General features: G+C 55.1%; 2 protein-coding genes across 3 annotated transcripts; both read left to right on the forward strand.

Moving 5' to 3' along the window:
• The first annotated feature begins 65 nt into the window (after positions 1-65).
• On the forward strand, positions 66-8,137 carry ELMO3 (engulfment and cell motility 3). Of its 2 annotated transcripts, XM_005526273.3 has the most exons (20): positions 67-394; positions 466-506; positions 630-702; positions 776-826; positions 1,294-1,463; positions 2,277-2,376; positions 2,481-2,632; positions 2,714-2,792; positions 3,158-3,208; positions 3,561-3,683; positions 3,837-3,968; positions 4,237-4,341; positions 4,851-4,959; positions 5,171-5,307; positions 5,399-5,562; positions 5,692-5,804; positions 6,058-6,162; positions 6,498-6,574; positions 6,783-6,863; positions 7,013-8,137. In XM_005526273.3, the coding sequence occupies exons 1-20, from the start codon at positions 317-319 to the stop codon at positions 7,223-7,225; spliced, it is 2,154 nt and encodes a 717-aa protein (XP_005526330.1). In that variant the 5' UTR covers positions 67-316; the 3' UTR covers positions 7,226-8,137. The 2 variants fall into 2 exon arrangements, with proteins under 2 accessions (XP_087918456.1, XP_005526330.1); XM_088062330.1 differs by lacking the exon at positions 3,561-3,683 and having other exon boundaries at positions 66-394.
• Positions 8,138-8,824: 687 nt separating this feature from the next.
• Positions 8,825-13,978, forward strand: TMEM208 (transmembrane protein 208). Its single transcript, XM_005526275.3, has 6 exons — positions 8,825-8,927; positions 8,999-9,094; positions 9,186-9,245; positions 9,362-9,498; positions 12,134-12,218; positions 13,544-13,978. The coding sequence occupies exons 1-6, from the start codon at positions 8,922-8,924 to the stop codon at positions 13,679-13,681; spliced, it is 522 nt and encodes a 173-aa protein (XP_005526332.1). The 5' UTR covers positions 8,825-8,921; the 3' UTR covers positions 13,682-13,978.
• Positions 13,979-14,013: the final 35 nt, after the last annotated feature.

Consider the following 14,013-nt stretch of genomic DNA (forward strand, 5'->3'; position numbering starts at 1 on the left):
GTGTTCTCTGACGTGAATAAACAAAAACTTTCCAGAGTTTCTCACCTTGCCGCAGCCTGTGCCTCCTCTCTGCGCTAGCCCGGGGGATGGGGTTCCCTGGAAAGCGGGGTGCCGGGCCCTTTCCCAGCAGGAGGCCCTGTCCTGCTGCCGGAGGTGGGTCCTGCCACACCCGCGTCAGCTCAGGTGAGGGGGCCGGGCCTGCCCGGGGCTGGGGTGGTGGCACAAGGCCTCGGTGCGGCGGCCGGGCCCTTCGTGAGGGGAGGCGGCGGCGGCAACAACCCGGAACTGCCGGCGGTGCGGAGCCGCCGCGGGAGCCATGCCGCCGCCCAAGGACGTGGTGAAGATCGCCATCCAGATGGTGGGAGCCATCCCGCAGCTCATCGAGCTCCAGCAGGTACTGCCCGGCACTCCCGCACCCCTCCCCGGGCCCCCCACCCCAGCTCACGGCCGGCCTCCCTCTCGCAGACCAAGCCGCTCGCCTCAGTGCTCAAGGACGTCTGTGATGCGTGAGTACCGCTGCCTGCCACCGCGCCGTGACAGGTCGTGACAGCCCATGAGCGGGCTGCGGTGGCCCCGCTGGCTGCCGGCACCAGCCCGACGGGGCTGTGACCGGCCGCCCGTGGCCGCAGGTGGAGCCTGCCCAACGCCGAGCGCTACGCCCTGCAGTACGCGGACGGGCGGCAGACCTACATCACCGAGTCGGTGAGACACCCCTCAGCCCCCGGCCCCGCCGCTGCGGCGCCCACCGGCTCACTGGCTCCTTTTCTCCTTACAGAACCGCAGGGACATTAAGAACGGGAGCATTTTACGGCTGACCACCTCCCCGGTACATCCCTCTGCCCCCCTGTCTCCTCCTCCGCTCTGGTGCTCCGTGCCCCTGCAGTGGGGTTCTCCGAGCACTCTGCCTCTGATTGCCTCCATGATTTGAGCTCATGATGGCTCTTCTCTGTGCCTCAGACCCAGCAGAAATAACACAGGCAGAAGACATGTCTCAGCTTTCATTTTCCCTCAGCAGAGCTTGGGGGAGTTTGAAGAGAAACTAAATCATCTTGAAATGCTTTGGACGCGGGGGCCAATTCATCAAGTGTCCTTGGTGTCATGCCAGTTTGACCTCCATCCTCAGCTCCACCTGGTCTCTGCTCTGGTGGCTCTGTTTGTTGGTCCAGCTCCTTACTGGGGCTGCTCTAGCTTGAGACTCCTTCCAAAACTTGCACTTCAGCTCTTACAGCCACCTTCAAGCTTTTTGCTGTCTTTTGATGAGCCCCTTTGGCTTGATTCTTTCCTTCCTGGTAGGACCAAGAAGCAGAGCGGTTGTATATCGGGATCCAGAGCAAGAATGTGGATGTGAAGACTGACTCACTAAAAAAGCTTGCAAGCCTCTCCCAGGATGTTACTTTTGCTCAAGAGTTCATCAGCAGGAATGGCTTGAAGCAAATCTACTCTATTGTGGAGGAAGGGAATGAGTGAGTATCAGGACAGGACTTTCACTGCAGTCCTTGACTTTTCTTCTCCCTTGTTAATGCTGAATGAGCTCCAAGTTGGGTGTTGGAGTGGACTCTTTTATTCCCTGACTTGTTGATGCCTGTACTCTGGCTGTGTCCCTGCACGCTGGCAGCCAGGGGAAGGTCCCCACAGATATGCAGTCCTGACTGCTTGTGAATGTGCCCAGACTTGAACCTTCCATCCCTTCTCTGGCTGGGTTATGTGTGGCCTCATGGGGTTTGCTACCAGGAAACCTCCTGTGATCATCTTGGCCTCCAGTGCTGCTGCTCATTCCTGCCACCCTGAATGATCCCTTTGCCCTGAGGTTTTAGCTGCAAGAGGTCTGCAGGTAGCTTGAGAAAACCCTGGTTGCCAAATACCACTGCCTGCTTGACTCTTTGAGGATCTGATGGTGCAGTTCCTCTGAGCTCCTGTCACACAGAGAATGTGAAATCAAGCAATGCAGCACATGTTTCTTGGAAGTAGAGGGAGGGATGTGGGGTGGTTCAACTTTCCCAAGACCTTGTCTTCAATGATCTTTGTACCATGGTGATGGAGCTTTCCAACTACTGAACTTCTCCTGCCTTGACTTCCTGGGGAAGTCAAGTTCCTGGAATGACTAAGTGAGAGTCTGTTTTCTTACCCAACAGTCTCTTTCCTTTCTCCTGCTCTCTGCTCTCTTCTCTAGCTGTTTCTAACATGCCCACCAATGTTCAGCTGCAGAGACACCACTGTAGGATGGGAGTGGGATGTCTGGAGCCATCCTCACTGTATTTGTTCATCTGTCCCTCCAGTGCAGGGGAGATGCTGGCTCACACCCTCAAAGCCTTCACAGAGCTGATGGAGCATGATTTTGTTTCCTGGGAAAATCTTAGTACAGTCTTCATCAAGAAAGTAAGAGTTTTCTACAATGTCCACAGTTTGTGCCTGTGGGATTCTTTGTTATCCCTGTGCTTCAGGCTTAGCCTGCCATTGACAGATGGTTTTGTGTCTCATAGATAGTGAGTTATGTCAACATGAATGCAGTGGATGCATCTATCCAGCAGCTCTCCTTGTCTATCTTGGAGAATATGGTGCCTACCAGTCGCCTCCTCTTTGAGGTGGTCAAAAAAGAAGTGACGTTGGACCGTCTTCTCACCCACCTGCAGGCGTAAGTGGAGAACCCAGAGCACCATTTGCCCCCATCCTCAGAGCTGGTGACTCTCACATCCTCCTGCTCTTCCTCCCACAGGACAAATGCCCATCTGCAGCTGAAGGCGATGGCTCTGCTCATTGCACTGCTGCTGAGCGCGACCGACGCCGAGCGGCGGGTGAGGGGCACCATGGCATGGTGGTGGCATTGCAGCGTCAGGCACCACAGTGCCTCTGACACCAGGGTGCTCTGCTGAGAGCCCTCAGCTGTCAGGACTTTTTGTCTCAAATGACAGAAGAATCACAGTTGGTGGTGGCACAGTGATTGTAATGACCCAGCCCCTGGCACATCTGAGCCCTCAGGGTGGGCCCTCCTTGGGCAGCTGGGTCCTCTGCTGTGGGGTTTGTACTCTTTGGAATGGCAGGGCTGCAAAAAGTGCCCAGAGATGTTTAAAGTCTATGTCCTAACTCTGCCTCTTTCTTTTTTGGGGAGGAAATGGTGGTGTGCTGAGCTGGAATATCTCACAGCCTTTTTTTTCCCTAGGACATGATGGACTACCTGAGGGAGAAGAACATCAGGCAGTTTATCCACAAAGTGAGGAGCTGGGGTTGTGCAAGGATCTGCTTTGTGTTTCATTCTCTGTCCTTTCTCCCCAGACCCTGTCCCCTGAGCTCCAACCTTTGGTGATGGTGCTTAGCTGGGTTGCCTGTGTGCCCCATACCCCATCCTTGGGAATGCCTATGGGTGCTGCTCTGCTGGCACCCACATGCCCAGGGTTGCACCCCTATCTGCCTGAAGTTTAGTGCACACAGATCTTGCCCAACCCTAAGGGGAGTTTCCCACTTCCCAACACCCCTTTGAGCAGCAGGACCTGCTGAGATTTGGGTGTTGGGTCCTGTGCTTGGACTGGAAGCAGCAGCATGGGGGAACCTTCTGTCTCCTGTAGAACATTATCCACAGCTCCGAGCCACTGGGGGATGAGATGGCCCATTATCTTTACGTGCTGCAGTCTGTCAGCCTCAACCTGTGCGAGCATCGCATGAAAATGTCCATGGATCCCTACTCACAGGTCTGGGAGTACTCTCCTTGCAAGTCTGGACCTGGTCTCTTCCACCTGTGGAAGTAGTTCACTTTTGGGTGAACCCAACACATTTGGGTTTGCCTGGGAGAACCTGCTTCTGTGGGGCTCGCTGTCATCGCCTCCTCTCCACTCTCCCTCCAGGAACAGCGGGATCTCCTCCACTCCCTGCGCCAAACTGCTTTTGAGTCGGAGAGCGAGGTGCCTGCTGGCACCTTCAGCACCGAACGCCGGCGATCCCTGTGTGCCAAGGAATTCCGCAAGCTGGGCTTCGTGGTGTGTTCCCCCTGCATCCCCCCAAGCCCCCAGCTGGCTCCACTACATGGCCTTGGTGGCACCTCCTGATGGCTCCCCTAAGCCTGGTGTCCCTGTTGATGCTGATGGACCATGCAGTACCTCCCTTCTGCTCCCTCAGCACTCCTGAACAGCGAGTGCTGTGGAGCTGCTGGGACTCAAAGGCACACCCCATGGATGTGTTGGGAAGACACTGCTGCTTGAAGAACAAAGCAACAGCTGCTAAGTTGCATTCTTTGTGTCCTCCTAGAATAACAGCAACCCAGCAGAGGATCTCCACCGTGCCCCACCAGGACTCCTTGCCCTGGACAACATGGTGTATTTCTCCAGGAACACCCCTAATGCCTACAGCAGGGTAGGTGCTGTGCTGTCCTAGGGAACTCCCTGGTGGGAGAAGTGCTGGTGGATCTCTACCTTCTTTTGCTTTCCTTGTGATCCTGGGTCCTTGGCCACACCCAGGCAAGTGTCCTATTGTTGCTCTGTTTCAGATGGAGACGAGTCCTTCTTGTGGGTAGGAGAAGCCATTTGAGGCCAGTGCCTCTGAAGGGTCCCCATAATTTTTAGGGGTTTGCTTACAGCTTGGTTTCCAAGCCTTGAGCAAACTGGGGCAGTTTGGGCAAAACCAGCAGGGCATGAGCTGTGCTCCAACCTGCAGTGCCTGTGACCAACTCCCACACTGCCACAAGGGAAGGAGGAGGCTGGGGCTGGATTTTGGGAAGAGTGGATCACTTGTGTTAGCGATGGCTTCACCCTTTGGCAGGACAGCTTGACTAGGAATGCAGAAGGAGTGTGGCATGTGTGACACCCACTGTTGGGGCAGCCCTCCGAGTCCATGTAACATGAGGTTATGGCCCTCTTCTACAGTTTGTCCTTGAGAACAGCAGCCGGGAAGACAAACACGAATGTCCCTTTGCTCGAAGCAGCATCCAGCTCACCCTGATCCTCTGCGAGATCCTGCACATTGGAGAGCCGTGTACGTGTGCCCAAGCTTGTTCTCCTCCCTGCCCTGCTGCTTGGGGGACAAGCTCCCAGGATGGAGGACTGCATCCATGTGGCCACCAGGCTCTGGCATGGCTGACAGCATGGGAAGGGGATGTAGGGCTGGGAAATACCCAGGTTTCCCTGGACACTGAAATCCCCTGGAAAAATTGGGAGTCTGGCTTCATCTGTCCTTCTCACCACAGGCTCGGAGACGGCTCAGGCCTTTTACCCAATGTTCTTCGGGCAGGATCATTTCTTTGAAGAGCTATTCTGCATCTGCATCCAGTTGGTGAACAAGACATGGAAGGAGATGAGAGCAACCCAGGAGGACTTTGACAAGGTGAGGGGATGACAGGGTCCCTGGATGGGAGTACAGATTCAGGGATTTGGGGAGTGTCACCAAACTACAGTTGATGTGCTGGGCCTGGCAGGTGATGCAGGTGGTGCGGGAGCAGATCACCAGGATCCTGTCCCTCAAGCCCACATCCCTGGAGCTATTCAAGACCAGAGTGAACGCACTGAACTACAGCGAGATCTTGAAGCTGCGGCAGACGGAGCGGCTGCACCAGGAGGAGACACTGGCTGTGCCTGTGCTGTGAGTGGGCTGTGGGCAGGGAGTGGGGCCATGATGGGGGCCTGAGGCAGGGACAATGCTATCGGGCTGGGAGGTCAGCAAGTGCCTCTTGAAATGGCTATGCTCCTCTTCTGCTGGCTTTCACCCCAGGGAACTGCGGGAGAAGCTGAAGCCAGAGCTTCTGGAGCTGATCCGACAGCAGCGCCTGCTGCACCTCTGCGAGGGAACCCTCTTCCGCAAGATCAGCAGCCGCCGCAGGCAGGGTGGGTGCCACAACCCTGCTCCAGGGTGGGGGGCCTGGCAGGGGGATAGAACCTTATTCCCATGTCTGCTGCCACCGGGGAAGTCCCAGTTTATCTGTGGGAATAGAATGCCAACTCCCTAGACAGCTGATATGGGCTAAACCCATGGGCTGGGAGGAATGGGGAGTGCTGATAAGGAGGCAGCTCAATCCCCCTTGGGAAGGGCATCTCTGCAAGGGGAGGCTGAGAATTTCTCATGGCTCTTCTGCTGCAGACAAGCTGTGGTTCTGCCGCCTGTCCCCTAACCACAAAGTGCTGCACTATGGGGACGTGGAGGAGGGGGTGCAGTCTCCCCCCATCGAGAGCCTGCCAGAGAAAAGTAGGTGATGGAGGGAAGAGTGGGTGGGAAGGAGGGAGGGGAGCCCTCTGATAACCTCCAGATTAGGACTGCCTTAATGTGGGAGTTGCCCCTCTGCTTGGCTGCTGCATGGCTGTCCCAGTGTCTGCTGGTATGGTGGGACTGGGAGCTGTGGGAGTTCAGGCTGGGGCAGACTGGCTTCCCAAAGGGTGCTGAGTGGCTTGAGCCCCCCAGCCCAAGCTGTGGATGGCTGTGAGTCCCCACATTTGGGTTGTACTGGGTTCTGCGCACGGGGGATCTGGAAGAGGGGGAGGAGAATGGGAAGAGGGAGCTTATAGCTCTTCCACTTGCCCCAGTTCCTGTGGCGGACATGAAGATGCTGCTGGTGGGGAAGGAGTGTCCACACACAAAGAGCTCTGGGAAGCAGAACAAGGTCAGCACCTCACACCCTATCCTGTCCAGCTGGGGATGGGGTTTGGGAGTGGGTGGATGGTGGCAGGTTGCATGGTTTCATGGACAGAGACCTCTTGGGTCTCCTGGAGTGCAGAGGAGGAGGCTGGGTGCAGCTCCTCCTCTGAACCCTACCAGGGCTGGGAGGAGTCCAGCTGAGAAGCCAGCTACCCCCTATGCTGTCCCTGCAGGATGTCCTGGAGCTGGCCTTCTCCATTGTGCACGATGTGGAGGAATGCTGCCTCAACTTCATTGCCCCCACCCGGTACGAGGTGAGCTCCAGGGGCCTGCTGGGGTGGCACACAGTGCCCAAGATGTCTCTGCCAGGGGACAGCAGTCAGGAGAGTGAGCTGTGTGTGTCCCTGGGCGGTGGAAGCCACAGCAGGCTGGTGCCAGAGATGCCCATACTCTGTTTCCCCAGTTCTGCCTCTGGACGGATGGGCTGAACGTGTTGCTGGGCAAGGAGATGACAAGTGAGCGAACACAAACAGACCTCGATGTTCTGCTGTCCATGGAGCTCAAGCTGCGGCTCCTGGACCTGGAGAACATCAGCATTCCCGACGACCCCCCTCCCATCCCAAAGCCCCCCAGCAACTTAAACTTCTGCTATGACTTTAGCCATGCAGAGCAGTGAGTTCCTCCCTGTGCCCTGTCCCCACCCTCTATACCACTCAAAATCAAGCCCCTCCCTCCAGGCTCTGTCCCTCATCTCTGGCCCAAAGGGACAGGCCAGGTGCTGGCTGGGGGCTTTGGTGTCCCACCCTTCCCTGTCTGTGTCCTGCTGTCCTAAAGAGCATGGGAATGAGCCACCAAGCATTAGCCTTCTGTTTGAGGCAGGTGACCTGGCTGCTCTGTCCCCCTGCCATTGGGAGGTGACATGACATATAGACAGTCAAACCCCTGTGTGGTGGCACTAATTCCCCCACACTGCAGCCAGGCTTTGGGCAGAGAGGGCAAGGATGTGGACTGGAATAAAGATACAGGTAGCCCTGGGATAGCTGGAGGGGGAGTAACACTACAAAGGTACGAATCTGCACTGCCTCACTTTCGCCATCAGTGTAGGGGATCCTTTCTGGACAACAAAGTGGTTAGAAAAAGGATGGAACACACCTTTCCATTAAGTTTGTCAAGCAGATGGCATCTGCAGGGCACTATGTGCCTGCCCTGCCAGGCCCCTCCTGCACTGAAGGGTGTTTTTGCCAAGCCCTCTGCACTGTCCTGGAATGGGGGTATTTAGGGTACAAGCCATCTTTTCCCAGCACCGTTCAGCTGGGCCTGGTGTGAGGAGGAGACTCTGGTCTGCCCATCGTGCCAGTTGCGATGCCTTCCCCACCTGGGACGGATACTTGCACACTTCAGCCATGCTGCTGCACTACTGCACCACGACAACCTACCTCCTCCCCAGCCCCACAGCCCGCACCCCAGTGCCCTGCACCTCCTCGTGCCTGCAGCTTCTCCCAAGCGTGTTGTGCTAACAGCCACAGGTCTGCAGGATTCACCGTGCCTCTGTCTCCTGTGTATTGGGACAATAAACACTTGTGGAGAACTCGGAGCCGTGTCCTTTCCAAAGGTTTGGGTGAGGGCTCAGACAGACTGAGGGTCAAAAGGGGCCAGAGTGGGTAAGGCTGTGATGGCAGCACTGTGGGAGTTGTGCATGAAGATGCTGGAGGATGGCTGGCAAGATCTTGTTCCTGGTGTTGATGTGCAGGCTTAGAGTCAAGCTCCCTATAGCTAAGACTACAGCAAAGGCCATTTCCAGCCTAGGAAGGATGGGAACACTGTGAGTGGTCCCAGTTACATGCTGGGCAACCTTTCTGTTCCTTTGCATTCTTACACGCACAGTGAAGAAGTTCTTCCCAGTTCGCTCGCCCAGAAAGGGTGTGGAGTCTCTCTCACTGGAGATACTCAAAAACCGCTTCTGGGAGGACTGCTTGAGCAGGGAGCTGGGACCAAGTGACCCTTTCTAACCGCACTAGTCTGCGATTCTGTGGGAGGATCCCAGGGTAGGGCCGACCCCTCCCGGGCTCTGTCCCGCCCCGGTTCTGTCCCGCCCGGCCCGGGCTCTGTCCCGCCCCGGTTCTGTCCCGCCCGGCCCGGGCTCTGTCCCGCCCCGGTTCTGTCCCGCCCGGCCCGGGCTCTGTCCCGCCCCGGTTCTGTCCCGCCCCGCCCGGGCCCTGTCCCGCCCCGGTTCTGTCCCGCCCGGCCCGGGCCCTGTCCCGCCCGGCCCGGGCTCTGTCCCGCCCCGGTTCTGTCCCGCCCGGCCCGGGCTCTGTCCCGCCGCTTCCGTCGCGTCACGTCCGCGGGAAGCGGAGCGCGGAGCTGGCGCGGCCATGGCGGTGAGTGCGGGGCCTGGGTTGCGGGGCCCGGGAGTCCGGGGAGACGCTGACCGCCTCTCTTGGCTCCGCAGCCCAAGGGGAAGGCGGGCACCAAGGGCAAGAAGCAGATATTCGAGGAGAACCGGGAGACGCTGCGCTTCTACCTCCGCATCATCCTGGGAGCCTCCGTGAGTGCGGCCGGGAGGGCCCGGCGGGGCGCGGGCCGGGCCGGGGCGGGAGCGGGCAGACGAGGAAAGCTGTGCCGTGCTCTCTCCGCAGGCCATATACGCCGTAGTGAACCTGGTCATCTTCTACTCCGCCGCCTCCGCCTGGACGTGGGTGAGCGCCGGGCACCGTGCTTTGCCCCGGCGGGGGCACCCGGGCTGGGGCTCGTTCATGGCCCCGGGGCCCCGGGGTCGTGGCCATCGCAGCTGACAGCGGCTTCCCTGTTGCAGGTCGTGTTCTTCTTCAGCTTGGTGGTCTACGGCACCAGCTACCGGTCCATGAACTCCATGGCAAAGCCGTCTTTCACAGACGATGGCAGCCTTGCCGACGGGGGAATTGACCTGAATATGGAGCAGGGGATGGCAGAGTGAGTGTCCACACCCGCACGAGTCCAGGTGAGCAGGACCTGCTGCCTGAGCGTGCACGCAGAGCCAGGACAGTCTCCCAAGGAGAAGGCTGGACCTCAGCTCCTTCCTCAGCTTGCCCACTGGCATGGGCATGAAGGGAGCTGGAAGTTTGTAGCTATTTTTTTCTCAAGAGTGTACCTTCCTTAACTCTCCTTATTACCTGAACACTTGGCTTGGTGTGCCCCAGTCAGGAGCCACCATGTGGGTGTGTCAGCCTGGCACAGTCACTCTCCATAGGCCTGAGCTGTAGAGGTAAGAGATCACGAGTTCAGCAGGAGTAGTTTACAATCATCTTTCAGTTAACAAACACTACTGCAGCACAGTGATAGGTGTTTTATTTTTAAACCAGCACAGCAGGTAATGTGTGCCAGAGCAGAAGGGCACATGCTGCCTGTTAGGCCATCCTGGTTGCAAACTGGCCATGTCTTGAAATGCTCTACACACTAAAAAATCTTGCCTCTCTTTCAGCCAGTTCCTGTCACCTCCCCAGCCATTTCTGTCCCCCATGCTTGCGCATTCATGTCCCTCTGCAGACAGCTCTGAGTCTCTGCATGTTCTTGGCACCACTGTAACTGTGTTTTCCTTGGTGAAGGAATGCCACAGTATTGCAGGAAACACAGCAGTAATTCCTGCAAAGCTCTTCTAAATAAAATAAAGAGACAGCAGTGCTGGTACAGCAGAAATACCTTTTAGATTTACATGTTTTCCAACAGTGAGCCTCAGACTAGTTACAGGAAACTGCCAGGTAGTTGTGTACACATCAAGCTTTGCTCTTTGTCTTCCCTGCATTCAGCCTCTGCCCGTTGGTCCAGCCTCTGCTGGGGATCTTCAGCGTGTGCTCAGCGAGGTGCTGGGGTCCTTGGCTCCTTCCTCACATGTTTTTGGCCATGTTTACCTCTGTCTTTCCCTTGCTGCCAGGCTTTTGAAGAAGCACATTGGGGCCTTGTTTCCAGCTGAGCCCTCTGTTGCATGAGAGGTTCTCAGGCTGTCAGAGTCATATATTGATATATATAGTTTTATTAATGTAAGTCTGGATTTTTGCCTGGTGGTGCTAACAGCAGGCAGAGGGGAACCTGCTGTCTCAGCATAGGATGAGGTCTCATCTTGTGCTTGGGTTGGTGGAGTGGTACCTTTTCTGCCTGCAGCAGGAGTGCCTGATAAGTGCCCTCTGTGTGTGTGATGGTGCTGCCAGGGGAAATGACTGACAGGAGGTAGCACAGGGATCCCATCACCTGCTGTGAAAATGTGACAGGCACAGCCACAGCACTGCTGCAGTCCTGGGTGCAGATGTTCTTCCCTTGCTACTGAGGCACAGAGGTTTTTCTGCCTGAGCAATTGGGGTGGGGTTTATGACACATTAAATTGAATTAATGCTTATCTGAGTTATGGGCTGTGCAAAACACAGAGGAGGTAGGGCTCTAAAAACAAAACCTTCAGAGCTGAAGTTCCCATCCTTACCCTGTACCTCTGAATTACCTCTCTGGGGATCAGGGAGCCATCCTAGGCTAGCAGGTACTTCAGAAAGCAGTGGATGTTTCCAGCCTCTTAGTTGAGCAAGCTGCAGCTGTTTAATGCTGCTCCTTTGAAGCTGCTTCTGGAACACTGTGGATTTCATGACATTTTTCTCATGCTGTCTGTCACTGAAATGGATGCTTTGTGTTGCTCTGGGGCTGAGGAAGGCTCATCTTCATGGTCTCTGTGAGAGCTGGGTTTGGTAGGAGCTCTGCCTTCACCCCTCTGTGGCCTCTGCTAATGCCAGAGGTCACTGAACCCTCAGTGTCTTGTGCTAGAGCTGTTGATGGCGGATCCTGCAGTGTCTTGAGTCAATGTTGTTTATGCCATAGTCTTTGTTTTCTTGTCTCTGTTCTTGGATGTGACTCAAGGGTTTTTTACTCCAGCAGATGATGATTTAACCAGAGTGAGAGTTGGCCTTTTTCTAAAACCTTCATGGCACTCCCTGAGGCTTGTGTTGAAAAATTAATACCTGTTTACCTCTCCTGGGTGTCAGATCCCCCGAGGGCGGTGGTTGAGGCGTGGGCAGCTTATTCCTCTCTGTAGCTGCTCTCAGCTCTGCCTGAGGCTGGCATGGAAGAGCTGGAGTCAGATAAGCAGGAGGGGAGGAGGAGCTGTGTGTTGGTGTAGCTCAGCTTGTCCTTCAATGACCCCAAGTGTGTCTGTCAGCCTGTGAAATGGCATGGGGAGGATTCATAGCTCCCTTCAGCACAGCCAGTCGTGAGGAGTTACACTTTATGTCATTATAGGTGTCAAATCAGCAGGTGCTGATTTGCTGATCTGTTTCAGCTGTGGGGGTGGGGGGTGGTACTGTTGCTGATTTCCAAGCCCCTGCAATTCCTCAGCTTTCTCAATGTTTTTTTCTAAGGGAGATCATCTCTTTAATTCATCAGAGTATTTTGATGTTGTTGTTTGTTTACTGCTTTGATTCTTCTAGATAACTGGCAAAGCAGGGCTGCAGGGACAGTCCCTGGGTTGGGCAGGGTCGCTCCCCTGAGGCAGTGCAGACTGTGCTGGCAGAGGAGCTGCTGTGTTTGGCAGGGGTTGGAATGAAAGCTTCATGCTTTGCTTTTCTTCCCTCAGGCACCTCAAGGATGTGATCCTGCTGACAGCTATAGTCCAAGTGCTGAGCTGCTTCTCGCTCTACGTCTGGTACTTCTGGCTCTTGGTAAGCCCCAGCCCCTGCTGTTTTCCATCTTGCTCTGCATTATTGCGGTCTTTCCCTGTCTTCAGGATGGAGGACATTATTTATCCATTTAGTTTCAGTGTCCTGTTTCAGGTTCGAACTATTTTCTATTACGTTTTTTAATCTCCATATTTAAAAATGAGGCTGCACAAGGCAAGGAGGTCCTGATCCCTCTGGGTCAACCATGCAAAAACTAGGCTGGCCTTTGTCTTTTCCTCTGGTCCTATGAAAGGGCAACAAGCAACATGAGGTAGATCAAAGCTGTCTTGGTGCACAGAGTCTTTCTGTGTCTGTAATAAAGTGTTTCTTCTGCTTTGGCTTTTGCAGCCATTCAGCATGGACCAAGGCTGGGATCTGCCGGACACTGTGCCTCTGGGTAGACAGAATACTACAGGCTTTCATTCCCCTTAACACACCAAACTGTTTCTGCTCCTGAAACGTTTGTCATGTGTCTTCAGCTAAAACTGCTTGTGAGGAAGGAGAAAAAAAATCTCCATTTAGTTTAAAAATCCCACATTTGCTTTGAGGACTGTTGTAGTTTAAAGCCTTGCGTTCGGAAAATACTGGGATGTAACGGAAAGCTAGTAACCCACCCCTCTCTGTTAGGATAGTAAGGCCCTCTGCAATTAGCCAATAGCACCTAACAATGATGAAAGCAGATGGGAGTAGCACAGTGACCCTAGGTTATAAAATGTTAAATTCCCCTGCAATAAATCGCCATATTTGCCATCCATCACATTGATGCTGTGGGATATGGTCCGTGTGGCGAGGAGAGCCACCGTGCTGGCTTCTATTCAGGGTGCTTGCCTTGCTTGAAAACCCACAGAGGACATCCCACAAAGGTACTGAAGGCAAATGTGGGAGCATGGAAAGTTTTCCCAGTTCAGTCCTTGATCTCATGTCAGTCCTCACCCACAAATTCCTCTCTAGCTGGCCTGGCAGAGGGCAGCCTATACTTGGCTGTCCCCTGGAGACCATCTGGATCGCTTTTTCCATAAATTCAAAGAAATGTGGGTGTGTTTTCCAAAGGAAGGAGAGGCGGAATGTCTGGACATTTGGATCCCTCTGGGTAATTCAGACCTGATGCTGGGATTTCTGTGTATAAAGTCTAAGCACTGTATACATTCCTCAACCATGAAATGGAACCAGGCTGTTTATTTTGGACACTCGCCATTGCCTTTGATTTCTGTGCACCCTGAGATGCCTCTAATTCAGCTGCTTTGTCTCCCTCAGCCCGAATGCCCCTAGCACCCCCCTGCCAGTGCTGTCCCTAGCGTGACTGAGTGTGTGCCACGTGTGTCTTGCAGGCTCCGGGGCGCGCTCTCTACCTGCTGTGGGTGAACATCCTGGGGCCCTGGTTTACGGCCGAGTCCGCGCCCGCTGCTCAGGAGCCGAACGAGAAGAAGCAGCGCCGACAGGAACGCCGACAGATGAAGCGCTTCTAGCCCTGGCTGGGGATAGATCAACACCCTCTCCCATCTCCATGCTGTTATTTCATCAGGGATGCGACCAAAACCAATCCAAAACCACCGCAGTAGCTCTGTTGCCCTCTGTCACTGCTGCCAGAAAGGCTGCAAGAGACTTGGTTGGGTCTTAGCACGGGCTGAGGCCTTGCTCCTTGGGCTGACAAGGGGGTGATGCTGGGATGTGTGTAAATATCTTTTTAAAGCAGCTCTGTATCACGTTCAGTGTTGGGGAGTGCAATGTTGGAGGAAATAGTACATTAAAGAGCAGCGTCTTAATTGACCGTGCTGGCAGTGGGTTTGTGCAGGGGAGC

This window comes from Pseudopodoces humilis, chromosome 14, assembly GCF_049639895.1.
Source record: "Pseudopodoces humilis isolate 2021_Gansu_Grassland_sample_001 chromosome 14, ASM4963989v1, whole genome shotgun sequence".
Taxonomy (NCBI): domain Eukaryota; kingdom Metazoa; phylum Chordata; class Aves; order Passeriformes; family Paridae; genus Pseudopodoces; species Pseudopodoces humilis.